We start from the raw sequence: 24,295 nt of genomic DNA, 5'->3' as shown, positions 1-24,295 counted from the left end.
GACTGCTGAAGCTGCTCTGTATAAAACTGGATACTATATTGATGACAAGGCTTCCGTGCTATGTCACTCCTCTTATGGCGGCAAGAAGACCTGCGAACCAGTACGTTTCGCATGCTCCCTGGCTGCCTATTGTTGACTGACACCATGGAGACTTGCTGGATAAACGCCCACATCTAGTGAAGATCGTCGAATAATGGCCCGCATTGGTCTTGAATAATGAGAATTGGAACGACAACATAAATTTATTGATCCGGGCAGATTCATACAATCTAGCGATTGCTTTTGGCAATGCTGAGGGCACGCACGCCCATGAACACTTAGGAAGGAAATGTGGTAATAAAGCACGAAGATCCGGCACCATGTTCTCGATCTTCCTCATTCTACGGGTTTTATCGACTTGAAACAAATAGCACCAGACAGAGGCCCAAGACCAAACATATTTTCTGACTTGATATCAGAGTTAACCACACAGCCATGAACTGGCTGGTTGGCTGGTTTCCGGGCCACGATAAGGTCATAATAACGAACGAATAGCGCAAAATGCGAAAGGAAATACTCACTTTCTTATTCCTCGCTTAAATAAATCACAGCAGACATCAAGGACGGTCATGACGAACCCACTATGATCTAGCCGCCTCGCTGCGTGGCTGCGTGGCTGATGATTCCCACGACAGGATATACTTATCTCCACGGGACTAAGCACCAAGCGACAACAATGAAAGATTTGCCTCTACAATTACAGAGTATTACTGGCGCCTTGATCAGGAACTGGCGGATTTTACAGAGACCATATCAATCCCTGCCTGATCTCGATATCGAAGAAATGGGGGTTTGCTGCGAGTTGATCAGCGGTTCTTACACCACAACTGAATGCACCAATTTTATCTAGTTGGCAAAAGCGCCAAGTCCCAGTGAAAAAGCATCGACTAAAATCCACCATCTCTGCTCACCACATAAGAATGCATAACCAACAAGGACGAGATGATATGTTAGTACTGTCTTGACGAAATACTGGCTAGCCGAATGGTTTTTTGGTGGTCGGTGGTGGCCACCACTTAATCCTTCTAACGCCGACACTGTGTTCAGCCTGACACATACTCCACGTCTCAGGTTCTTTGTTACCACACCTAATATCAATTCAAAGGTGCCATCAGCGAGGAAGCGTCCCTACGCTAAATGAAAACCTAACTACGGTCTTGTCGAACGGCCGCCTGTTGCAACTAATAGAGGACGTTTGATCCCCACTTTCTTGGAAAAGATTCGCGAGAAGGAAGTGGTTGTTGGTGAGGACGAGGTTAAATCTTTCTACCGCAAGCTGATCAAACCTCCCGAGACCAGGCTGGGACAAGATGCGCATCAACTGGCCGGCATGTTGAAAGGGTCGCCCAAGATGAGATCCATATTTGGAATACTGCGTGACCAAGTTCTTCTTTGTAATAAGAAGGCACTCGTGTGGACCTGGTTTCCAGGCCAAGACGTGTATACGACCTGAAAGTAGCGGGTTTTGATTGCATGATGCTCCACTCCGATCTTGATCACAGCGAACATCATAAGCCCGTGAACAACCTTAATGAGCACTGAGATAAGGACACGATTCTCATCATGTCCAATATAATAGATTCTACAGGGTTGAGTATGCAGCAATCTTACAGAAATATCCATCTCTTCAGCGTGGCTCTTGCCAGGGCCATTGTTGAACAGGCAATCGGTAGGGTATCCAAACTTGACCAAACAAATATTCCTCAAGTGTTCGACCATAGGGTCCCGGAGTCCTTTCAAATTATTCTCACCAACCGCGCCGCCGAGAAGGCGCTGCCCGGCATAATGACTGATATGTCATCATCGCTCTCTTATATACTACATCTTGAAGATGAGTTTGTGGTTGCTACTTCATGGGCTATCCGAGATGGGCCGGCTGGTATGGTTATCTGGCAGAGTCCTCGATGGTCTCTCAAGCATCACACTGTCATTGATGATCTGGATGATGTTACAGTCCTTGATACTGTGGAGATATGGACATTTCCTTGGAGTCCACCTGGAGACAGATGCTATTTGATGATTACTGTGGTATCTGGTAAAATAGCCAAGATGACTACAAAATCTGAACAGCTTTATTTCATGAGCTGCTGTTAGCAATGAGGTCGGACGATAGCCCGGTATTACTGGCTGGCAGATACGTCCCACGCTATTCTGGCAGTCAAGGGTGGTAAAATCGACTTGAACTTTCTGTCTGTCTATGGGTTACATGTGCATAGAACTGGGGTGGGTGGGATGTGGCGGAGTTGATAATCATAACTATGACCCCAACGAGGGAAATTGCATTTGATATCAGATGCCATATGGAAGCACACGCACGTCGATCCATTGTTCGCTCATGTTCCCACACCAGCTTCGTCTTATCGACCAAAACCACACCTGTCTAGGCCACGACATCGATTATCGAATGGGGCCGCTGATGTCCTCGAACAGGACCATTGTGACGCTGATACTAAAGAAAAGTGGTGCATAAGATCCTGAGCATGTCTCAGGCGTTGAACAATGCCGAGTGGGGGGTCGCACGCGATTAAGAGTATTGCATGAACGGCGCCTCAAGAATCACCAAGCGAGTGAGTTATGCTTGCAATATAACGCGAATTGCGAGATACTCTGGCGATTCGTCGGGGAAATATTCCATAGGATTCCAACATGGAATATACGAGAAGAGAAGTTTATTGCAGCTGGCTCGTTGATACCTTCTTTCTTTCGTAGTATTTGGGTTTAGGAGCTTGTGAGAGGGAGAGGTTCAGGGCGTGAGGAGGATTATCATACAATGGTGCGTATGATATGATATGAAGATGTATGCATGGGGTATGTGCACCAGGTACTATATTTCGGAACATTAATACTATGGTAACATAATACGAACCAGGCAATAAACTTAGATTGAATTATCCACCCTACATCGTCATCGGAATTACCATCTCCTCCGTAAACATCCAACTCCACTTAATGTTAGGAATTAGAGGGGGCAGATAAATATTACAAAAGCAGGTTCAACTTCGACCTACATTTGTAGATACAAACTCATGGGACTGGTAAGTGTGCATCTATATCAATTCATCTGAACATCTCAAGACAAGCAAGTAGCTGATCTAACTAAAATGTACTGCAAGTTAAATCGCTAACCATGCAACTCCAAACCCATAACAAACAAAACCACCTCAAACCAACGAACACCTCAACGATCAACATCAAAAGCCGAAGGACTACGCATCCGACCAGGCCGATAACTCCCCCTTCCTTGATGCGCCAACGTCAACATAGTCCGACGAACATGCATCACCGTAATAGCAATAGCCAAGGAATTCCACACATCCTGACCGCGTTCCGACAAGTCAAACTGAGAGATGAACCGACCGTCTTCTTGGCCGTTGCCTATCTCTCGAGGATCAGTGCTATGGGTCAAGATGGCGACGATGGGACCGCAGATAATGAACCCGGTGAGAAGGGGGAATTTGGTAGCCTCAAGTATTTTCGCCATCTCTTTCTCTGTATAGGTGTTGTTTGCCACGCCAAGGTCTTCCTGGTGCTGCCGGGTAAGCTTCTGGAGCCTTGTGTTCATCTTCCGGACGGCCGTAATGGTTTTTTCGTGTTTCTTTTGAGCGTATATCACATGGACTGGTAGTGCATCTCTCATGGTGTGTAGGTTGACGTCAAAGAGAGCCCAGGAGATGTATTTCTGGATCGCTTGTTTGATCAAGGGTTCGGGCTGCTGGTGTAAAATGTCGCAATCGCGGACACGGCCTCCGACGGCAAATAGACTTGTTAAGGCTTTGATAGCTGGATATATATTAGTATCTCTCTTGTAACGCAGTAAGTGAAAACTCACCATAGAGGTTAGAGCTTCGAGTGACGTCAATAATTGGCTTATCAGTCTCCTCGGAGCTCCTAGGATACAAAGATTCAGGCAGTGTCGGAAAGTCATATCGCCAGCTTCTGGGGACAACCGGCTCGAATCCGCGCATGGCAAGGCGAAAGAACAAATCTTTCTCTTCCTCGTTAAAAAGACCCTTTGGTACATTGATTGCGCTAGCCCAGCGCTTGGCTCTTTCCACCGAAAAGTCAAAGACAATACCCGTCTTCTCAGTATGATGAATAGGACGGTCCTGATACTCTTCGTTATCATCCTCGGTAAAGTCGGCTGGGTTTGCATTCTCGGTCTCGATGGACTTTATCGGAGTTGCCTCCGGTTCGGGATACACAGATTCACCTGGGACGTACTCCTCATGTTCTGTTTTCGGAGCCTTCTTCGGGACAGGGCGAGCACGAGGAAGCGCAGACGAAGTGATTGCAGCTTTAGTTATAGTCTTCTTTCGAAGAGTATCCGGCGTCGGATATGGGATCGCACCTAGATCCGTCGTTGCATGATCCTTCTGTGAGAACCCAGTCACCCCATGTTGATACACAGGATCGGTTTGAGCAGACGGCGTCACAGGAACCTCTGCCTTCACCGGCTTCTCGGGAGTCAGACGACCAGCATCAACAGATGATGCTAATGCAGGATGTGGCATCAACCTCCTTTTCTTGAAAGCCCTGACCGTCGCTTCTTCGCCCTGGCTGCTATCACCACCATCATCTTTCCCAGACAAGTATGTAGCATCCACATCCGGTTTCCTCTTCCTATTCTTCTGAGCAACCCTGTCGATGAGCTCACTAGGATCAATTTCATTTGCGTCTGGGGTGAAGACATCATCTTCCTCCTCATCTTTCCTCGGAATGTATGTAACATCTATATCCCTCTTCTTTTTTCTAGCTCTTCTAGCCTCTTCAATCTTCAGTTCACTCGGATCAACCTCATCCGCATCCGAAACAAACCCCTCATCATCCTCTTCGACCTTGATATTCTCTTCAATGTAATCCGGATCCTGCGTCGGCAGCGGCCCGCTCCTCCTCAGAGAGCCCCCTGAAGATATAGATCGCGCGCGAATAGTCATCTGTGCGTTATTTCCCGGAGAATGAAACAAAGAGTGAAGACTCTTGCTGATGCTGTTACGTCGTTTCGTCGCTCCTTGTACGACGGTGGATATACTTGGGACAAAGCGATCACGATGCAAAGGCGGAGTTGGCAAGGGCGGCGGTATATATGGCGAACAGAATGAAAAGGATGAACCAGTCGATAAGAGACTCTGAATATCGGACGAATCAAGCTCTGTAAGGTTCGGGTCGGTGTCGGTGTCGGGGGTTAATGGTGTTGGTTCGGAGGCATTTTGAGGCGGAGGTGAGGAGAGTAGCTCGAAGAGGAGTTGAGAAGAGGACATGAGGTCTTTGTCCAGTAGCATCAATGATTCTGTAAGTAGGGGCTCCTTGGATCACGCTTTGTTGAGCTGTGGATGAAGTGTTGGACGTTGGACAAAGAGGGACAGAACAAACAGAGGAGGGGATCTGTTTGGGAGACCGAGACAACATACTGGTCTGGGGCAACAATGGACTAAGCTCCAAACCTTGGAGAAGTAACACTGCAGTCACTGGGTGAGACAAAGGATAAATCTAGTGTCTTCCCTCCGCACCTTGATTGTGGTGCTTAAGTGGACAAAGAAATCCGAAGAATCGGCTCTATAGAGCATCTACATTATATGCTATTCCAGATGCATTCTTTCACTCGTCAGTTCCGCGTCTTCCATTCAGTCATACAGCATTAAACAGTGAGTCGAGAGAAACGCTGAAGCAGAATTACATTCCAGGAACGGGAACTCGCCCGCAAAAGAACAGGAATTAAAAACAGCCTAAGATGCTGAAGACATATAAAGAAAAAATACTCCCCATCAACCCCTCATTCCACATTCACAAATGCCATCATAGCGCTTACACCAGCTCTCAAAACTCTTATGGGTATGTGGGAATCCTTTCAGCGCAAATATGCCGAGCAGCCGGCATCAAGAATTCCGAGAATCAGACTCGTGCCAATGTTGACATTAGATAACGAGCAAACAACAGAAAGTCCGGACAACATTCAAGACGGCGCGATTACGCAAAGTCCGCGGTGTACGAGAAGCCGCGGAACTCTTCCTGCATTGCCTGGGAAAGGACTGGATACAGTGTTAGCGGGGAGACTAGCAGACACAAAATCTATCAGAATCTTACCTGATTGTACGGGTGTCAGGACAGGAGTGACGCTGGTGAACTCCTGGTCGAAGTTGCTAGTATCGGTAGGGCTGCTGATTTGAGGCATGAACGGCGGGGGCACCCGCTTGTGGTAGATGTCATCCCAGTTAATGTTCCTAAAGAAGGCATGGGACATGACTTCTTGGGCGTCGGTAGGTCCGGAGCCAAGACGCAGTTCCGGCTCGCGGGTGAGGAGCTTCTGGAGAATCGAGACCGAGTCGCGAGGCATGTGGATGGGGTATAGCGGCTCGTCGGCAAGAATAGCATCGTAGATTTCGTCCTCATCTTCACCACGGAATGGAGACTGTTGAAGAAGCATCTGGTAGATAAGGACACCGAATGCCCACCAATCAACAGCACGGCCGTATCTCTTATCCAGGAGAATCTTTTGAAAGCATTAGTACCGACTAGACACGGATCACAAGCATTGTACTCACCTCGGGCGCCATGAACTCCGGAGTACCACAGAACGTGCTCGTGGTTGCACCATACCACATGTTCTCCTTGCAAAGACCGTAATCAGCAACCTTGATGTGACCGTCCAGGGTCAACATGATATTATCGAGCTTCAAATCACGGTAAATGACACCGTTCTCGTGGAAATACTTGAGTGCCAGCAGGACCTCCGCAGCGTAGAACCTAGAATAATCAGCAACTTTCACTTCCGCCCACCGTGCCCGTGTATAACTTACTGTGCTCGCTTGAGACCAAACTGGCCGCGCTGAATGTGCAACATCAGATCACCACCGCTAATGTATTCCATGACGAAGTAAACACGAGTCTCCGTCTGGAAACAGGCGTGCAGGTTCAGCAAGAAGGGGTGACGCTCCTTGTTCGCGATCATGAAGACTCGCTTCTCGGACTTCGTGCTTTCCACTTCGTCATTCTCGATGATGAACTCCTTCTTCAACACCTTGATGGCGTACAGCCTCTTGGTGCTCTTCGTCTCTGCCAGCATGACCTTTCCGAAGTTACCCTTACCCAGGACCGCCAGGAAATTGAAGTGGTCCAATCCAATCCGGACCTTGGGCTGCTGAGGAGCCTCAGGAGGCTGCTGTGGAACCATCTGCATAGCCGGCTGCTGTGCAGGCATGCCATACGCGGCAGGAGCTGCATGCTGCATCGCTTGAGGCGGCATGCCTTGCGGGGCATTGGCGTACGGCTCGTACGCCTTGGGGTCATAGGTAGGCAGCTGAGGCTGCATCGGGCGACTCTGCTCCACTGTACATTTCGAGTCAGTATCTAAGCAAGGGTTCGAGAACTGAAGACGTGAACGAACCTGGCATTTGCTGGGGAGAGGGCATTCCCGTCGCGACAGTAGCAGCAGCCACAGCCGCACTCGACGACGTTCTCGGGGGCATCTGCTGCCTTGCAGCGGCTGTCGGGGACTGAGGAGGCATGTACGAGTTGGTCGCTGCGCTCACAGCTTCAGCGGAAGGCTGCCGCTGAGGTGCTCCGTATGGGCTCTCGACGGGCTTCTGTGGGTAGGCCATAGCCGCATTGTCCTGAGGGCCCTGGGGTGTGCTGCTGGGCCGCAGGGTGCGGCCACTAAGACCGGAACTCACAGAGGCGGTCTTGTTATGGTTCTTGGTGCGGATCAGGGTCTCCAGGATTTGGTTGGCTGCCTCCATAGACATACCACAGAAGTCAGGCACCAGATGTGTACAATGCGAGTGACAAGTAAGACCACACTCTGCGAAAAGTTAGCATATTCCGTCATTGCAAACCCCTTGAATATTATAATGGAAGACCGCATACCTGTACATCGCTTGGCGTTCTTCCGTCCAAAGGGAAGCAGATAACCACAGTGACAGCACCAGTTGGCGGAGATGTTGGAGAAGCCCTCGAAGCGATGGGGAATGCGGTGGTTGATCTTTTCTTCGTCGGGATCGGTCTCGTAGTTGGCTTTGCTGATACACTTGGTGACAACCTTCGGGTAGCACTTCTTGTGGCAAGTGTATTTGCAGTCGGCGCACTGCATACCGGCAGCGTACTTGAGGAAGTCGCCGCAGAGGGCGCAACGCATGATGTTGTAGAACTGCTGGGTGACGAACTTGTGGCCCTGCTTCTCGTGAACCTCCTCCTTCTTCTGACGAACTGCACCCTGACGGTTGAGACCGATGTCGAATGGCCGGCGGTCCTTCAATTGCTTGGCTACAAAATGGGTCAGTGCAATCGGGGTGCAGCTTTCGAACAAACCTACCGAAACTCATTGACAGGTAGATACGACCAACTGGCTCCAGCGCGAACCACGAATCGATCATGACCTGGTTCCCGCCAGGCGCTCCGGCGCTTCCATCTCCGTAGCCTTGACTCGGCGCCGCACCAGGGCCCCCGGGCCCTGATGGGTGAGCAGAGCCTGGTCCCCCAGCGGTGTCCGGTCGTCCCGGCGCACCTCCATGCTCCATCTTATCCGCAGACACCCAACCCGATGCATTGAACTCAGACTCGATCTTCTTACGACGCATCTCTTCCGCGATGTCGGAAATGCGCACCCAAAGCATACCAATCGGCGTAGGTCGGTCACCGGACTTATCGTAGACTGTGAGCTCAATCTCGTTCGCCTTGTCGATATCGATGTTGAACGTTTCGTCCTGCCACCTGTCGATGCGTGTCGCTTTTGTCCGAGCCTTGATGGTATCCTCCACTTTCAGCACAATGAACGTCTCGGGACCTCTGGAGAACCTCGAGCTGGCGGCATGGTCGACGTCCTTCACGGCGTGGATGCGGAGGGTTAGCAAACCAGTCAGTGGCTTGCGCAGATTGGGGGTGCTTAAACTCTCATCTATGGAGGTGATATTAGCACGCTAGAAAACATGGCACGACGGAAATATAAGGGGAAGCCTCAATGGCATGATTACATACCATCGGGAGTATCCGTCGATTCGATGTCGACATGGAGATCTTCATATCGCTTAAGGGCCTGCTTCAGCAACTGAATCTTCTGATTACTCTCAATCCGCCGGCCTTCGGCGTCTGCACGGCTCTTCCGATCACCCTCATCCTGATATAAGCGAACCATCTTCTCAATACCCGCCTTGTACTGCTTCTCCACACTCAACTTGAATTCGAGCTGCGACAGCATGAGCTGGATCTTGGGTCCGAGATATTGAGTGTCATATTTGATCAGGTCTAGCCAACGACGACGTCAGTCCGAGAGGAGCTAATGCAATAGACAGCGACCTGAGCTCCAGCTGCTGCAGAACAGTACATACCAAGCTTTGTGTAATTGGGCCGGGCCTTGGGCACGGGAGCGAAGGGTCGCGGGTCTGCATACGGGGCCCCTGACGGCATAGAACCAGCACCACCGTGCGGGTGGGCTCCGGAAGCATCGCCATATTCCTCGTTACCCCCATAACCCGGAGCATAATCCTTCTGAGGAGGGACGGGACCAGCCTCAGGATTAGGCGGGAGACGCTTATCGGTGGGGGAACCACCACCCTCGTGCTCCATGCGACGGAGCTGCAGCTCCCGCATCTTCTCCTCCAAGTAGGCGATGTTCTTCCGGCCATCACGGATGTTCGCATCGACTCGCTGTTGCACTAGAGGATTATCGGTCGACTGTCGCATATTCGAGGCGGCGGTGATGAGGGCCTTTTCCCGCTCGATCTTGCGGTGGACCGAGGCGATGAGATCGTCCCCGTCCATGGTGTGAGATGTGGTCCGCGGACAATGGGAGAATCGAGGGGAATGGAACGGGATCGACGCAATGCGACCGGGGGGTTGCGGGTTGGGAGAAGGTGGGGTGTGGCCCTTTATGAATACGGGGGGAGAAGAAGGAAAAGACGGGAAGGAGGAAGAAGAAAGAAAGCAGAGGAAGTAACTAGATAAGTTACAAGGGGGAGAAGGGTGGGGAGAGAGAGAAAGAGAGAGAGTAAGGGAAGGGGGAGGGGAGGGGAGGGGGGGAAGAGGGATGAAGATGGGAAATGGCCGACGATCGGGGGAAGGAAGTTTGTTGTGGTGGTGAGGTTACGGAGAAGAAGGCAGAAAGAAGAAAAGCAACGGCAACAGCAGCAGCAGCAGCAGCAACAACAACAACAACAACAATAATAGTAGGTGTCGCGGGGCTCTTGTTGACAGTTGCAGGGAGGGGGGGAAGTCCGATCGATCGCGACGACGGGATGTCAGGTCAAGTCAGCTTTCTCCAAGGCAAGCAAGGCAAGGCAAGAAAGTCCAGGGTTTAAGCCACTCGGAAAACGTGAGACAAAGTTGGGCCCGTGGCGATGAACTTGACGGCTCAGAGTTCCTAAATTCCACCTGTGGCTGAGGCCGTGTGGAAATGTGGGAAAAAAAAGATAAACGGGTGTGAACTTCCAGTACCAGGTTAAGTATAGGGTTTCACTACAAAGATAAAAAGAGAAGGAAAATAGAAAGGTAGTAAGTAGTAATAGTAAAAGTTAGGAAGAGAAAAAGAATAAACTCTGCTTAGTTCTTCATGTTATTATATTTTCCTATTCAATCCATTCTGGTTCCTTACCGCCCGCAATAGTCACTCACTCTCACTCACTTACTCCGGAGTACATTCACAGTTCTTTCTCCTTCGGGCAAGCAGTCGCGGGTTCGGAATGCAATGGACTGACTGACTTAGTAACGGGATCAGGCAAAAAGTCAATCCGCACTGCTTTTCCTTTCCCCATAATTGATGGACTGATCTCTGGATCGATCATCGGGGCAACGACACGGCCGGGAAGAATGATGCAATCAAATCTATTCTCCCTCTTCAACTAACTAGATAACTGTATCTGACTGACTGACTGGACTGGGGCTTGTTCCGCACAGGGTCTCTGGTCCATCCATGGATGATCTGTTTCATCTTGCACGCACGGAGAATATTTGCCCAGAGGAACAACCAAAACAGCCCCCAACATCAGTAAATCTTCAGCCCAGGCACGTAATTCGGGCCCAATCACCCGAGATTTCCTCACCGGAGATGCGAGATAAACTACCGTTAAACTATAACGTCGTGTTCCCTGTCTTTCGGTCCTCTCTCCTACCATCATTCTGCCGTGGTGTTGATGGAATTGGCTCGATTCTCCTTCCTCTTGTGCCGGCCTTCGGGTGTCCACTTCTTGACCGTTTCCTCTCACCCTGGGTCTGCCGATAATACTAAAAGAAATTTTTGTGAACTAAAAAAAAGGCAAAAAGGCACTAAATAGTCTGTTTCCATGGCTGCTGCTGGGATCCTACCCCCATCAAAAGTATTGACTCCCACTTGGCATCCGAGATCTATGATCCCCTTAAAACCCACAGCCACAGTCCCCGTGAATGACGTCTACAAAAGGGTCGAGGTCCACCCTCCCCTCCCCTCCTCCTGTCGCCTGGATGAGGGGTTTGCTGGGGCGGTTCTAGTGCCCCTTGCTTTTCAACCCACTCCCATGTCTGCACCACGCTGCTTGCAGGTCATGTGCCGTCGGATCATCCGTCCATGGCTGCCTTACTAGCCTGGAGTCCTGCGATTGAGGAGACATATGCACCTAGAGAGACACCTGAAGAACCCGCGAAAAAGAAATGGGAAAGGCAACAGCTGAACAGGCCCAAACAACAGAAAAAAGTGAACACATTCCCGAGAAGTAGGGAGGACATACAGTACGGGGATCAGAAGCGAAGGGGCAAAACCACACTACGATGAAATTTCGACAGCAAGCGTGACGCCAGATGACAAGTGGTGACTGCACCCTGCAGGATGGCGGGCCGGTTTACTCGGATCTCTTCGAGATACGAGGAAGAGACAGCCACCCCATAAGCATCACGCCGTACAATCCAATGCATATCGGATGCAAGACGTACGTGCTCACTGTTTGGGCCAGCAGACCGGTGAAGAATGGCGATACTGCTCCCCCACTGCTTCCCATGGCACTGATAATGCTCAGACTGGACGTCTGCATCGAGCGCGGCAGTAGCTTGCTGAACACTACCGTGGCGCAAGGATACACTGGTCCCAGTAGCAGACCCACTACGGCTACAGCCACGGCGTCCCCGATGATGTTGGGAATGAGCCAGGTCATGAGCTGAAAGGCAACTGATCCGAGCACCAGTAGGATGACGGATAGCTTCTCCCCGACTAGGTGGGCGGGATGCGATAGGACAAACCGTCCAACGGTAATGCCAGCCCAGAATCCGGCACTAACGTAGCCAACCCGTGAGGGGTCCCCATGACGATAGTTGATGAGGAACGAGACTACCCAGCCGGAAATGGAGACTTCCGCCCCTTGGTAGGCGAAGATGAACAAAGCCCCAAGTAGAGTGGGTCGACTCTTCAGTGCTTGCTTCAGAAGGTGTGTTCTGGCCGCCTGGACTGGGCCAGGCGTTTGCTGAGAAGTGGTCCGATGGAGCGCCGTCAGTAACTGTGTTGGTAGTTCCTTTTCATATTTCCGGAACGCCCAAGCGGAGAACACCATGTTGATCAGCGACATGGCCAGGTTAATACTGTAGAAGTAGGACCACCGGACCCCATGAGATGCCAATGCCGTCGCCACTAGCGGGCCTATGATGCCGCCGATGCCATAAGCACCATGAAGAGCGCCCAGAGCTGCAGTGCCGTTCACAAGGTTCGCGCAAAAGACATTATTCAGGGCTAGGTTGACAGCCATGCCGAGGCCTAGCAGGAAGAAACTGGCCACAACGGCAGGGAATGGTGGCTTGCAGACGAGGATGACATAACCAGCGGTGGTCAAGCTTGTAGCCAAAGAATAGGTCTTTGACCGGCCGAGCTTTAGCTCCAGCATTTGGGTCAAAGGGGCAGCAAGAATGAACCCCACCGCATTTGTTACAAAGATCAGCGACACGATAGCATAACCGATATTGTAGTCTTTCTCCATGTAGGGGATGAGGGCTCCAGGAGCGCTGTCGTTCAGTCCCCCGGCGAAGTTCATCAAGCAAGTACTCAACAGCCGCCATTTAGTCATTGGCGGACTCTGTATTGCGGGAATGGAGTCCACAGCTTCCTCTCCCGGCGAAGTGGGATGGCTTTCCAATTCCCCGGGGCTTACAGGCGTCTGCAAACCCAGTGTCTGCTGAGAGGGTATATCGGCGGTCTGTTGACTGCGTTCTCGTCGGAGACCCTCTAGTTCATGGTCCGAGGGAGCATGAGGAATCCCTTGCTTATCCTTGCGCACCACCGCTGCAGGACTCGTGATTAGCGGCGGACTCTGGATGTCCACGAGAGTACCCAAGGCTGAGAACGACATCTTCAGCGGAGTATCCAGTCAGTAAAGAATTTCCTAAGAAAATGTAGTACGAAAACTGTGAGGACCCTAGGAAAGAGGATTCTTTCAGGGAGCTCTAGGGATCCCCGACGTGTCGGGATCATTATTAATATCAAAAGGAAGTGAATTAGCTTCAGCGGAATATCACCCCGCAAACCCCACCAGTAAGCAAACAACAAAGAGACAGGATTCGGAAACCAATCAGGCACATGCAAGTTTCAAGATATGATACATCTACTCCAAGTGCCGGCAGAGGTGTCCAAAACACGAGGTCAAGTGGTCTAGATGCCAGGGTTTGCCCACACATTGTGCAGGAGACCTGACTCGCAAGCAAGGCCCTGGATCGAGGAATTCCATGGTGTACTGTGTAGCTGGCTTAAATGTCACATTTCTTAACGACCTTCCACTGAATATGAGCAAGGCAGTAGGTAGTGGATAAAGAGATCTAGATGGCGGGGGTGGGAGAGAGTGAGAGCGAGACTGGCAAAGAAGCGGATGGGGACCCACACTCCCCGCCGGGGATTTTCAACCGCCCGAATTTCTTCTTTCGAGAAAATCCTCCGCAGTCGACGGTTTTCGCATTTTGCTCGCGCATTCTTCAGTCTCCTCAATACTCAATCAACGTCAGAGCCTCATAACCTCCCACCGAATCGCTCTTGTGTACTTCCAAATGGGTCCTCCTAGGCGCAAGGTTCTCGCTACGGCAGAAGAAACCATGTTCCCGCCGGATGAGCTGCCTCAGGGCCATCTGATCGCCCGGGCTGTTAAGGCGACCGGAAACAATATCTACTCAGTGGAACTTCCCTCGAAGGAATCGGTTTTGGTGGAGCTCCCTGCCCGCTTCCGGTCGACCATCTGGATCAAGCGGGGTTCCTACGTGGTGATCGATGCCAATGCCCTCGAGGGCCGCGACAACAAGCTCAAGGGAGAAATTGTCAACATCGTCCGTGATGAGAAAGCGTGGCGCAAAGCCCCATTTTGGTAAGTGGACACTTTTATCGCGATGCCTGGGGCTATTACTGATCCCTTTGCAGGCCAAAGGAATTCGCTAAGCAAGCTGTTGTTGTCGCGGACGACTCGGACGAAGAGGATGAGTCCAATGTCGGCAAGATGCCCTCCTCAGATGAGTCGGATGCTTGATTAGAATCTTGCTTGATGCTTCAGGCATCAGGCCTTATCGCATGGGCATTAGACTACTTAACAGAGCAGTCTTACTTGTTCACGGCTTCTCATTTATTCCTCATGGGTACAAGGCCGATTGCGATCATCGATGCACCTGTCACAGCCCGATTTCGATATCGGCTGGATGTCACTTCTATTGGATATGCTCTTTACCGCTAAGTTTCGAACGCATGGTATCAAAGGCGCTGGCGCTATTCGCAAGGACGCCGAAACTCTGGGCAGCAAGTGCGAGGACAACAACGACGGAACTGAGGTTGGTGCTGGGGAATACATTCCAAGCCCACTCTTGCATAGCCCAGATGAGGTACAGCAAGGTGGGATGAAACCCTGCGCGCCAGAGGAGGAAGGGTGTCGCCCAGGAGAGATAGGCGAAGAACTGGTAATGAAGGGACCTTGCGCACAACAAGCCAACTGCAAGAGACGATAGCATCACGGTCATGATGTAGGGCTTGGAGAGAGATACTGTGCGCTGTCGACCCGCAAGCAGATTCTGGATGAATACGGGCAAGCTAGACCCGGAGGGCCTCAACCAACCAGTGACGGCAAAGGCGCCCAGCAGCACGATGTGGATAGCCAGCAATGCCAGGGAAAACTTCTTGGACAAGAATAGTTCTTCACCGACAAACCTCCAATTGACTGTCCATTTGAACATGAACTGTCTGGTTAGCTCGAATGCCCGCGAGAGATATCCTGCGGGGTTGTTTTGTAGGAACGGTATAGCAAGTAAAACCTGTAGCTCAAGGTCAGACTAGTCTCCACACAACTCGCCCTTGGCCAATTCTGCAGCCTCACGGGGACCTACCTGGATAAGGACGGCCAGAACCCCCAGTCTCACACTAGGACCAAGCGACAGACTAAGCACCGTGACAACGGCAATCGCCGGAGCCAACAGCAACAATGTCATCTTAATTGCGACACCGGTAGACCACACTGCGACCGCAGCCGTCCACTTCCGATTCATGAATAACAAAATGGCAACCCACATCGCCAGCGCCGCCAAGCCGTCATTGAACAGACGCAGGACATAAACGCTATGAAGTCTCTTGGAAAGGACCAGCAGCGGGAGCAAATATGGGGGAGCACCCGACTGTCTATAACAGCACAGCACAACCACCAGCGTGATCAAGTAGAGCACAGCAAACAGTATCTGACCGAAGAAAATATCGCGCCCCTCATCGGTGAGATGATAGAGGAACGTATAACTGTATACATGGCCGGCCGGATAGACAAGGGGACCAGTGGATCCTTTGATGAGAGTGTAATCGCGTTCACCGGACAAATAGAACGATATCTGTTGCATATATGTGGTCCAGTCAATCTCGGTATCTGTGAGTAACAGCAACGGGGCTAGGTTAGTGGCATTGCTTCAACTTGTCGCAAAACAGCGTGGACGGAGCTTAGCTTTAGCCTTACAGGGAACCTTCCAGATGATCAGCGCGCAGAGAAAAGCGTCGCCCAGGACCAGAAGCGGAGCCATCCATTTTGTGTGTCGGGGATTGAGACACAGATCGCGAGTTAGGCGCATCCAGTCCATCTTGCGTGTGGTTGTTGAGCCAGCTACTTTCTTCTACAGCTGTAGATGTCGGGTGGCCTCTTCGTGCCGGAGAGCCAATGAGAGCTGCCCCCGTTTGGGATTAGCGTTCGTGGACACACACAAGTCCGCGCGGCCGCATGTCTGCAGAACAGGTGGGTTCGTTACCATAGAATTGAGGCGAATTGTACATCAAATGAGAGTTGTATTTAATCGCGTATGCATAATCATATAGTAGACAGTAGTTGTAGGTACACTATCGATACAAAGATGGGTATATTGCTGCCATGGGTCAGATTTTGTGCCCGGCCGAAAATTTCCGAAGCCAACCTCCGTCGAAGCCAACACGGCTGCTTCATGGCTTAATTCATGGTTTGATCCATAATTCCTTCACGCTGTACATGCTCAAGGCCAAAATTAGCCTTAATTGAGTCCTCCCCGCTTTCCTTTTGTCCGTTACCGACCCTCCCCAACCCGTTGTGACTGTGTTGTCGTCGACGTTGGCATATCTCCACTACTCGTAAAACCCAGCAGTTCGCCCAAAATCCCCCTAGGCTTGGGAACTGGACACTCGTGGCCTGCCTTGGCCAACCTCTGTGCTTCTTCTTCTAATTGTAGAAACGTAGACACCTCCTCATCAGCAGCCGGCTGCGTCTGGGCGAGCGGAATGCCATCCTGGCTGAGAAGTTCTTCGTCTTTCCGACGTCTTCTGCGGATTCTCTGAATTGGTTGCCCATCTGCCGACATTATCATCTCGGAATCGGCGAATGTGCGACGCGGGGCGGGACAGGGAAAGACATGTGGTAGGCCGACGACGACCAAGGAAGCCAGGAGCGTCCCGGCGAAGAGGGAGGACGTTGACCGTGACCGGGGATGTAGATGCGGCGGCATGTTGAAAGATGGATGTGATCAATTGAGGAGTAAGGAGAATTATTATGCAGAGCGGAGGGTGACGGTGACAATGATGATGCGTTGACTAGGTCGGGGACATCGGTCAGTTTCAGTGCATAACAATCATTGAAAAGAAAGGGCCAGTCAAACCTTGTAGGGACGAGAGAACAAAGGATTAAAGACAGGCAAGGCGGGAGGCCCCAATCACGGTATGGCCTCACCAATGGATAGCGGGGGGCGCGATAGAAGGACCACCGAGGAAGCCGGGGAGGGGAGAGAAGTTATGATGGGGAGACTGGAAAGGGAAGGGAACTGAGGCAGCAAATTCAGGCTACAAACTTCCCGAACTGGATGAATTCGGTCTAGTCTTGGCGATCAGATCTAATCTTATCTTTACTGCATATGATTGGCCACTAGGGACAGCGGCGAGGTGCAAACTGGAAACTGAAGGGACTCAAACCGCCTGAGCTGCCATCGCCCACCTCTCTCACCTCTGCCTCCACTCTTCTGCCCCCTCCCCTCCCTCCTCCCATCTCGCCCGTTCTCGCTCTGCTTCAGTCGAGCACTGCATTAGACGAGAAAATGAGCGTTCTGTTTTTCTGCGCTTAGCGGTTTCCCCCTTCATCCATCTTGCGCCCTCCCCATCGGCATTGACTCAAGTGCCTCCATTCTTCTGCCGTCAGGACCCACCCTCCCTGCTCCCTGCTCCAACTCAGTTGCTCATTCCGATTATCTCCTGCTGCGCTCGAGCACCATGAGCGACCTTGACCGGTATTCCCTCCCTTCCCACCCCTCGTACCCTCTCCCCCTGAGACCACGATAAGCTAACATCCCACTTTTTGTCGCGTAGGGCTATCGCGCAATTACGCGCTTGTCGGTTGATACCTGAAGCCCAGGTCCGCGAACTCTGCTACAAGGCGCGCGAGCTCCTAATCGAAGAAGGAAATGTAGTCTCCGTCGACGCGCCCGTGACAATCTGCGGCGATATCCATGGCCAGTTCCATGACTTGATGGAACTGTTCCGCGTGGGCGGCGACGTCCCGGACACCAACTACCTATTCATGGGCGATTTCGTCGATCGCGGATTCTACTCCCTCGAATCTTTCCTCCTCCTTCTCTGCCTCAAAGTCCGATACCCCGATCGCATCACCTTGATACGTGGCAATCACGAATCGCGCCAAATCACCACCGTCTACGGCTTCTACGATGAGTGCATCCGCAAATACGGCAGCGCCAACGTCTGGCGATACTGCTGCGAGGTCTTCGATTACCTTGCGCTCGGTGCCCTCGTCTTGGGCGCCAGCTCAGAGCTCGAGCCCACCGGCCCCAGCATGGATACCACCCAATCCACCATGCCGATCGATGACGAACTTGAGACCGAAATCCTCAACTCCAGAGGCGAAGTCACCATGAGCACCTATCGCCCCCGCCCACAATCCTCCTCCGACCCATCATCCATCTCCCCACCCCGCGACATCTCCGCCACATCCAACCAAGCCCCCTTCCGCTCCGGCGCTGCCGGTACAAGCGCCTCCGGCGACGCCGGCGGGAGCTACGGCAGCCGCACCGGAGCCGTGCTCTGCGTGCACGGCGGCCTCTCCCCGGCCATCGACACAGTCGACAAGATCCGCCTGATTGACCGAAAACAGGAAGTGCCACACGAAGGCGCCATGTGCGACCTGCTCTGGTCCGACCCCGACGAGATCGACGGTTGGGGTCTGAGTCCCCGCGGCGCGGGGTTCCTCTTCGGCGGCGACATCGTTAAACGCTTCAACTACCGGAACGACCTATCACTGATCGCGCGCGCGCATCAACTCGTCATGGAAGGTTACAAGGAGATGTTCGACGGCGGGATCGTAACGGTCTGGTCCGCCCCCAACTACTGCTACCGGTGCGGCAACGTCGCCGCTATCCTGGAATTAGGCGAAGATACAAGCAACGGTGGCACCGTCGCCAGAAGCAATGGCGACTATGGAAGGAGCAACGGGATCATGGGATCGACCAATAAACCAGCCGTCCGTAGTCCCGGGAGACGGTATAGGGTGTTTGAGGCCGCGGCGCAGGATACCAGAGGCATGCCTGCTAAGAAGCCTGTTGCTGATTATTTCCTGTGATACCATTTGCCGTATGAACGAATGCATTTTGTTATGCCCTTAATCTTATCTACATCTGTTCTGCTTATGCGTCTCTGTCTGTGTCTGTATCCCAGCCGTCCTCCTACCGCCTTGTCCTTCCAACATCCTCGCATCTTCTATCCATCTATATAGGCCGGCCCGCGCATGAACATGACTTGCTCTCTTTTTACTTCTTTCTCATCATCTCTTCCACTCAACTATAGCTGGTTGGTACCGCCCTTTGCTGGAAATTTAACTTGATGATACATGCTTGCTTGCTTGCATTTTACATACAGATTTCAAGCTTTGTTTTCTTTCTACCTGCTGTTGTGTCGTGTCTGTGGGTTTCCGGGCTTTGTATGTGTGTGCATCATCCATGACTGCTAGCATTTAGGTCACGATTGCCTTTTCTTATTGTCTGTCTTATTGTCTGTTGGTATTTTTTGTGTATGATCGGGTTGACCGAATTCATTTGACTAAGGCTCTGTTTACACTTTACACTTACTCTGGTTTAGGTAGTTCATGGGTATGTTTGTATATTTCGGGTTTTCATGGTAGTTGGGTTTGGGCATCCGCGATCACTACTTGATTACCCTGCTGCCCTCCGGGGCGAGCTAGTGAGGGGTTCTTGAAATGCGAGGAGGGGAGCAGATGTTAGCGATAGGTAGGGTCAAGGCCGATCCTCTTGTAATGATTTTTTCTATTATACTGTTTGATTCGATATCTCTAATAAATCGCCCGAAAGGGTATGGTATGGTGTCCATCGTCATATGAACTATACAAAAAGCCTGAAATGGAACCCGAATGCCAGCATCCACGGATGATCCAGATATCCAAGTAAGGCGAAGCAGATAGCACAAGACAAACATTAGTTCAGGCACATATGCCAAACTTATCGTAACATCGTAATTATTTTTTCTTTATCTTGAGGCACCGCGGGGTGCAACTTGCGTGGCCAAGGACTGCACCGGCATTATCACCTTTTGATTGTCCCAGCAATCACACGCCACTGTAGCCAGACATTCCTGGATGCTGCTCTGGATTAGCACTCCCTGGAGGTGCTCCAACCCCAAACCTCATCGTTGGGGTTGGTCGAGAGCTATTCTCGGCTCCCGATGTCTGCCCAACGTTGGCGTAATGGTTTCCGAACCGCATGTCGGGTTCTCTCCCAGTCATACCAGGGTTCCATCCTGGCACCCAATGGTCCATTCCGAAGGTCATGGCGCTCGATTCACGAGACCACCAGTCTTGGCTCTCTTCTACAAGATTTTCCGGCCCATCAAAGGGTGTTACAGGAGACGATGTCGTGGTTGCAGGAATGTTCTGCCCAGTGGTGAATGTGCGGATCTGTTCTTCGTCCGGGGCATACCAGACCTCCTGCTGGGCCACCGGAACGGGCTGGAACTGATTATAGGCGTTCGTTACGGGCCGGAGATACGTAGGCTCAGGAAGCCGGGTAGCGCCCTGCGCAAGCTGAACGTTCAATGACCGCTGCGCTGCACGCACAGCCGACACAGAAGGTGGTATTGGAGGTCCCGTTGTGTGTGAAAATCCCATGGACCCCACCGAAGTGGGTGGCGACTGCATCACAGGACCGCCATGCTCATGTGAACCCATCGGTCTCCCGGTCTGTGGATAAAGCACACTGCTTGGATCTGCAACCGGATAATGCATGGTTGGAGCTGGCGGTGACTCCTCGGAAGGCGGAGGAGATATCGCTTGATCCCATGAGCCCCAGTATCCCCATTTGGCATGTGTTTGTTCGAAAGTGGCTGTAGCCTCTGCCGGCAGTTCGACATGCCACTTGTTGGCAGAAATCTCTAGAATCCTGAGGGTGCGCCGTGCGCAGAGCCAACTCTCACCCATCTCTTCGAGATGCCGCAGGCCATGGATGACGTCTCGCTGAGCATTCTTCTCTGGAAGATTGAGAAGATGTACAGTCAACGCGGTATGGGCAATGTAGACTGCAATGTTGCATATTTGCTTGAACCCGTAGGTCCGTTTGTACATCCTCAGCAACTTTGAGATTGCAGAAGCAGCCTGTGTGCACAATTTCCGGGGAGACACATGTTGGGGAAGTGGAGAATTGACTTTGGAGTATTTGAGGAAAGGTCGATAAAGGTGTATGAGAAGGAGCTGGTAGAACATACTTTTGGTCTGTCAGTGATACAGCTTAATGTGACAGCAGCCATCACCATGAAACTTACTGCATTAGAAGTGCCTGAGGAAGCTGGCCCTCTTGTGGTCTGAGTTCCTTTGGTAGATCCTTCTTCCAGGCTTCAAGCCTTGTATGCAGATCACTGAGTTTCTTGAGTTCTGCCTGCTTAGTGGTGGGTTTCTCCTTCGGAGTCGGGTCGTAGAAGAATACAAGCAGGTCGCCATTGATCTCGCACAGGCGGAAGATCTGAGAGGCAACGGCTCGGATCCGCGACGGTTGAGTGTGCTCACGACCTACTCCCGTATCCATGTATGGGGACCATAATTCAGCTTCCTCGTTAGGCAATATATCCACTTTCGGGACGCTAATGCTAGATCCCGCCAATTGGGGCTGGCGACCGAGGTAATTAGACCAGCACCTGCGAATGTTAGAGCTCATCAAAGAACCCCTAAGAGACTGTATGGTCACGTACTTATCGAACAGAAAGCAACCCCAGAATGTTATCCGGCGTGCATCCACTTCTTCTTCGCCCAGATCCCGCGCCCCGAGGCTGGTCGAGTCAAAGTTGAGGCCCAAATCGAAGGCCATCCGAAAGCTCATCCCGCTGTAGACCCAGCCCTTGCTCTCGCGGCCACAGCCCGCCTCGCGTACCGACAGCAGAGCCAGCGCTTGTACGGTGCATAGCTTTGCATTCGCGTGTTCATCGTTCTCGAAGAATAGCCTTTTGGCCTCTTTGAAGAAATGATCGCCCGCCGTGGCAGAATTCTCTGGATCCTCCCGAGCGCCTTCCCAGGAGCTGAAATGGCAGCCCAGAGCTAGCATTGCATTGACGAGCAAAGTCGAGCAATACTGGCTGGGCACCCCGCGTATATAGTCCCGATAAAATAAATCCTTAGAAAGGGTCGTGAAGAACGGGTAATGCCAGGTAAAGTACATTGTCATGAGATGACTGATCAGTCTCTCATCCTGAGTAACACGGGTCCACCGTGTGACGGAATAATCACCATGGCCCTGATCCGATTCCTGGGCACCTAAAGATGATCTAAATTCATTCAGCTCCGACCCGGGAGGCAGGAAGATGAGGTTCGAGGTGCCCCCAATGAACTTGCGGGAGCCGTCCAAAACAAGCTCACTCATCTTCCCTGCTAACTCCGACTCGAACTGGTCAGTCTGCGTTAGGGCTTCATCTCCGCTAGCTGCTGTGTCGTCAGGGCCTGCCGTGGAACCTCTCCCTTGGCCGAGGATCGATTGTGCGACATCTTCGAGATTATCGCAGGACCGAATCTGGCGAACCAAGTCGAATGCATCCTCTTCTTCGTAGTTCAATAAGGCTTGTATTAACGTCAACAATGTAGTGTTTTTCGTTCTCAACGCGTCGGTATCCTTCTTATAAACACCTTTCCTGCGATGGTCGGAATTCGGATCGTAGACGCCTAGGGCATTGTGAGCCTCTATCATTTGAAAGCAGCATGAAAGGCAGTACTATACAGGCTGTATGATAGACAGAGGAACAGGCTGCGCAACTCGGTAGATTTCCATCGCACTAGACCACACCATCAGCTACAAAGAGCATGTACAGCGGTAGGGTCGGTCGTACCTTGGATTTCCTCCTGCGGCAGGCGATACACGCCGTACTGACACAACGTCTTTTCGAAGCCGGGCCATTGTCCGATTTTGTAGCTTGAGTTCTGGTCGAAGCTTTCCCTCGAGAGCCTGTCAGGGTGGGCGTGGCGTCCATCTCTTGCGACTTCTCCGCGGAGCTGTCTTCCATCGCTGTCAGGTCCACCCAGGAGTGTTCGGAGAAAGCGTCAAAACAGGGCGAAGCATGCTTCTCGAGGGGGGAAAGAGCGGGTCGGGCTGCTGGAGAGGGAACCCAGAAGGCCCCTGCACAAAATGGGTGGAGGGGAAGCGCGGGTCGAGGGTACCGGCATAAGCTCGACAGCAAGAGAGCGAATCTGAGGCCGTGGTAGAGGCATTAGTTAGGCAAGCGCGCAGGAGCTAGGACGGTACTATTGGCAAAGTCGCAGAAGGAGCTAGTGCAGAGGAAGGATGGAGTGTTGCGCAATCGGCAATCGGAGGATGTCAGGAAGTCGAAAGATGCATGTTGGGCGACTCACAGATCAATCCAGTCAGTCAAGTCGAGATCGAACCACAAAAAGAATTAGGCTACCCCGCGACGTGCAGGAATGGGTTGACGAAATGACCCGCAAGTGGAGGCGACGGGTTGCTCTGGGTAGAGAAGATGGAACCGGGGAGGGGGTTTGTACGGGGTAAAGCAATGAGCATAGAATGAATGAAAATCGACGGAGGATGATAAGAGGAGATGATCTGGACGGAATGATTGGACAATGGTGGGGGGGGGGGGGGGGGGGTGTTAAGTAAAAAGGAAGAGATAGCGAGTCTGTGCAACTGCGCGCCGGCAGCTCGACGATCTGGCCCGGTTGGTTGGATGTGCGGCGATAAGAAACGGTGGATGACTAATGCGCCCTTCCAGAGGTAACGAACTTTATAACTAGCAGATAACTAGCAGTTAACTATGAAAGAGGGTACTGTGGAAACATGAATGTCAGTTAGGCATCGGGCCATATTATAGTGATGATGAACAGACCATGATAGATACTTGATTATCTATTAATCTTCGTCCATCTTATAGAGTTCTGCGTGGAAACGACTAGTACTTCCCACTGGTGTTCATATCTGCAGGATAGTCAAGATATGCTTTCTTTTTTTCTCTGTTCTGCCTATCCAACATATCTTATTGGAAGAAAGCATGATATCCCACTGTCGAAGGAATGATTTGGGTCGTTTCCGGTCGGCACCATCGCAGTTGTGTCACATGGCCCTCCATTCTTCATAGTACAATCTGACCAGTTACAAGTAGTTGGTTACAAAGTACCGCTGGTTGGTTACTACTGAAAGAGGTTTAGTGTATGTGCCTGATCTATAGAAATCCTTGATGCTTGACCTGTGTATCGCGACGACCGATGTAGGGCAGGAATCCTGGTTTATCCCGTCGCCACTGGCCGATGTCACCAGTCCGATACAGTTCGACAATTGAACTACCAGCGACAGT

At 51.6% G+C, this 24,295-nt stretch overlaps 9 protein-coding genes across 9 annotated transcripts; 2 read left to right on the top strand and 7 right to left on the bottom strand.

The window, feature by feature from the left end:
• Positions 1 to 1,215: 1,215 nt before the first annotated feature.
• BO87DRAFT_448360 (uncharacterized protein) lies at positions 1,216 to 1,691 on the bottom strand (the record flags this gene model as incomplete). Its single annotated transcript, XM_025628294.1, has 2 exons — positions 1,216 to 1,621; positions 1,651 to 1,691. 2 exons carry the CDS (start codon positions 1,689 to 1,691, stop codon positions 1,357 to 1,359), a joined length of 306 nt encoding a protein of 101 aa, XP_025483285.1. The 3' UTR covers positions 1,216 to 1,356.
• Positions 1,692 to 3,184: 1,493 nt separating this feature from the next.
• BO87DRAFT_351828 (uncharacterized protein) lies at positions 3,185 to 5,544 on the bottom strand. Its single transcript, XM_025621155.1, has 2 exons — positions 3,869 to 5,544; positions 3,185 to 3,819 (listed from the first exon to the last, which is right to left on the bottom strand). Exons 1-2 carry the CDS (start codon positions 5,316 to 5,318, stop codon positions 3,218 to 3,220), a joined length of 2,052 nt encoding a protein of 683 aa, XP_025483284.1. The 5' UTR covers positions 5,319 to 5,544; the 3' UTR covers positions 3,185 to 3,217.
• Positions 5,545 to 6,730: 1,186 nt separating this feature from the next.
• Positions 6,731 to 9,351, bottom strand: pkcA (protein kinase c). The gene is made up of 5 exons (XM_025618454.1): positions 9,007 to 9,351; positions 8,345 to 8,926; positions 7,900 to 8,295; positions 7,421 to 7,834; positions 6,731 to 7,362 (listed from the first exon to the last, which is right to left on the bottom strand). The coding sequence occupies exons 1-5, from the start codon at positions 9,224 to 9,226 to the stop codon at positions 6,830 to 6,832; spliced, it is 2,145 nt and encodes a 714-aa protein (XP_025483283.1). The 5' UTR covers positions 9,227 to 9,351; the 3' UTR covers positions 6,731 to 6,829.
• A 2,190-nt stretch (positions 9,352 to 11,541) lies between these two features.
• On the bottom strand, positions 11,542 to 13,672 carry BO87DRAFT_186552 (putative MFS efflux transporter). Its single transcript, XM_025618452.1, has one exon. It carries the CDS (start codon positions 13,326 to 13,328, stop codon positions 11,838 to 11,840), a length of 1,491 nt encoding a protein of 496 aa, XP_025483282.1. The 5' UTR covers positions 13,329 to 13,672; the 3' UTR covers positions 11,542 to 11,837.
• On the top strand, positions 13,673 to 14,574 carry BO87DRAFT_186553 (putative eukaryotic translation initiation factor eIF1a-like protein). The gene is made up of 2 exons (XM_025618453.1): positions 13,673 to 14,327; positions 14,381 to 14,574. The coding sequence occupies exons 1-2, from the start codon at positions 14,017 to 14,019 to the stop codon at positions 14,484 to 14,486; spliced, it is 417 nt and encodes a 138-aa protein (XP_025483281.1). The 5' UTR covers positions 13,673 to 14,016; the 3' UTR covers positions 14,487 to 14,574.
• Positions 14,575 to 14,661: 87 nt separating this feature from the next.
• On the bottom strand, positions 14,662 to 16,062 carry alg3 (dolichyl-P-Man:Man(5)GlcNAc(2)-PP-dolichol alpha-1,3-mannosyltransferase; the record flags this gene model as incomplete). The annotated part of the gene is made up of 3 exons (XM_025625096.1): positions 14,662 to 15,258; positions 15,331 to 15,875; positions 15,942 to 16,062. 3 exons carry the CDS (start codon positions 16,060 to 16,062, stop codon positions 14,662 to 14,664), a joined length of 1,263 nt encoding a protein of 420 aa, XP_025483280.1.
• Positions 16,063 to 16,261: 199 nt separating this feature from the next.
• On the bottom strand, positions 16,262 to 17,180 carry BO87DRAFT_373465 (uncharacterized protein). Its single transcript, XM_025622557.1, has one exon. The coding sequence runs from the start codon at positions 16,948 to 16,950 to the stop codon at positions 16,516 to 16,518; it is 435 nt and encodes a 144-aa protein (XP_025483279.1). The 5' UTR covers positions 16,951 to 17,180; the 3' UTR covers positions 16,262 to 16,515.
• A 524-nt stretch (positions 17,181 to 17,704) lies between these two features.
• BO87DRAFT_383503 (serine/threonine-protein phosphatase) lies at positions 17,705 to 19,064 on the top strand (the record flags this gene model as incomplete). The annotated part of the gene is made up of 2 exons (XM_025624656.1): positions 17,705 to 17,721; positions 17,801 to 19,064. The coding sequence occupies 2 exons, from the start codon at positions 17,705 to 17,707 to the stop codon at positions 19,062 to 19,064; spliced, it is 1,281 nt and encodes a 426-aa protein (XP_025483278.1).
• A 999-nt stretch (positions 19,065 to 20,063) lies between these two features.
• Positions 20,064 to 22,993, bottom strand: BO87DRAFT_300408 (putative C6 transcription factor (NirA); the record flags this gene model as incomplete). The annotated part of the gene is made up of 7 exons (XM_025619129.1): positions 20,064 to 20,560; positions 20,711 to 21,213; positions 21,272 to 21,468; positions 21,520 to 21,640; positions 21,695 to 22,655; positions 22,711 to 22,765; positions 22,820 to 22,993. The coding sequence occupies 7 exons, from the start codon at positions 22,991 to 22,993 to the stop codon at positions 20,064 to 20,066; spliced, it is 2,508 nt and encodes an 835-aa protein (XP_025483277.1).
• Between the last annotated feature and the right edge of the window lie 1,302 nt (positions 22,994 to 24,295).

This window comes from Aspergillus neoniger, assembly GCF_003184625.1.
Source record: "Aspergillus neoniger CBS 115656 unplaced genomic scaffold BO87scaffold_5, whole genome shotgun sequence".
Lineage (NCBI taxonomy): Eukaryota > Fungi > Ascomycota > Eurotiomycetes > Eurotiales > Aspergillaceae > Aspergillus > Aspergillus neoniger.
This window is presented reverse-complemented; position numbering and strand designations above follow the sequence as displayed.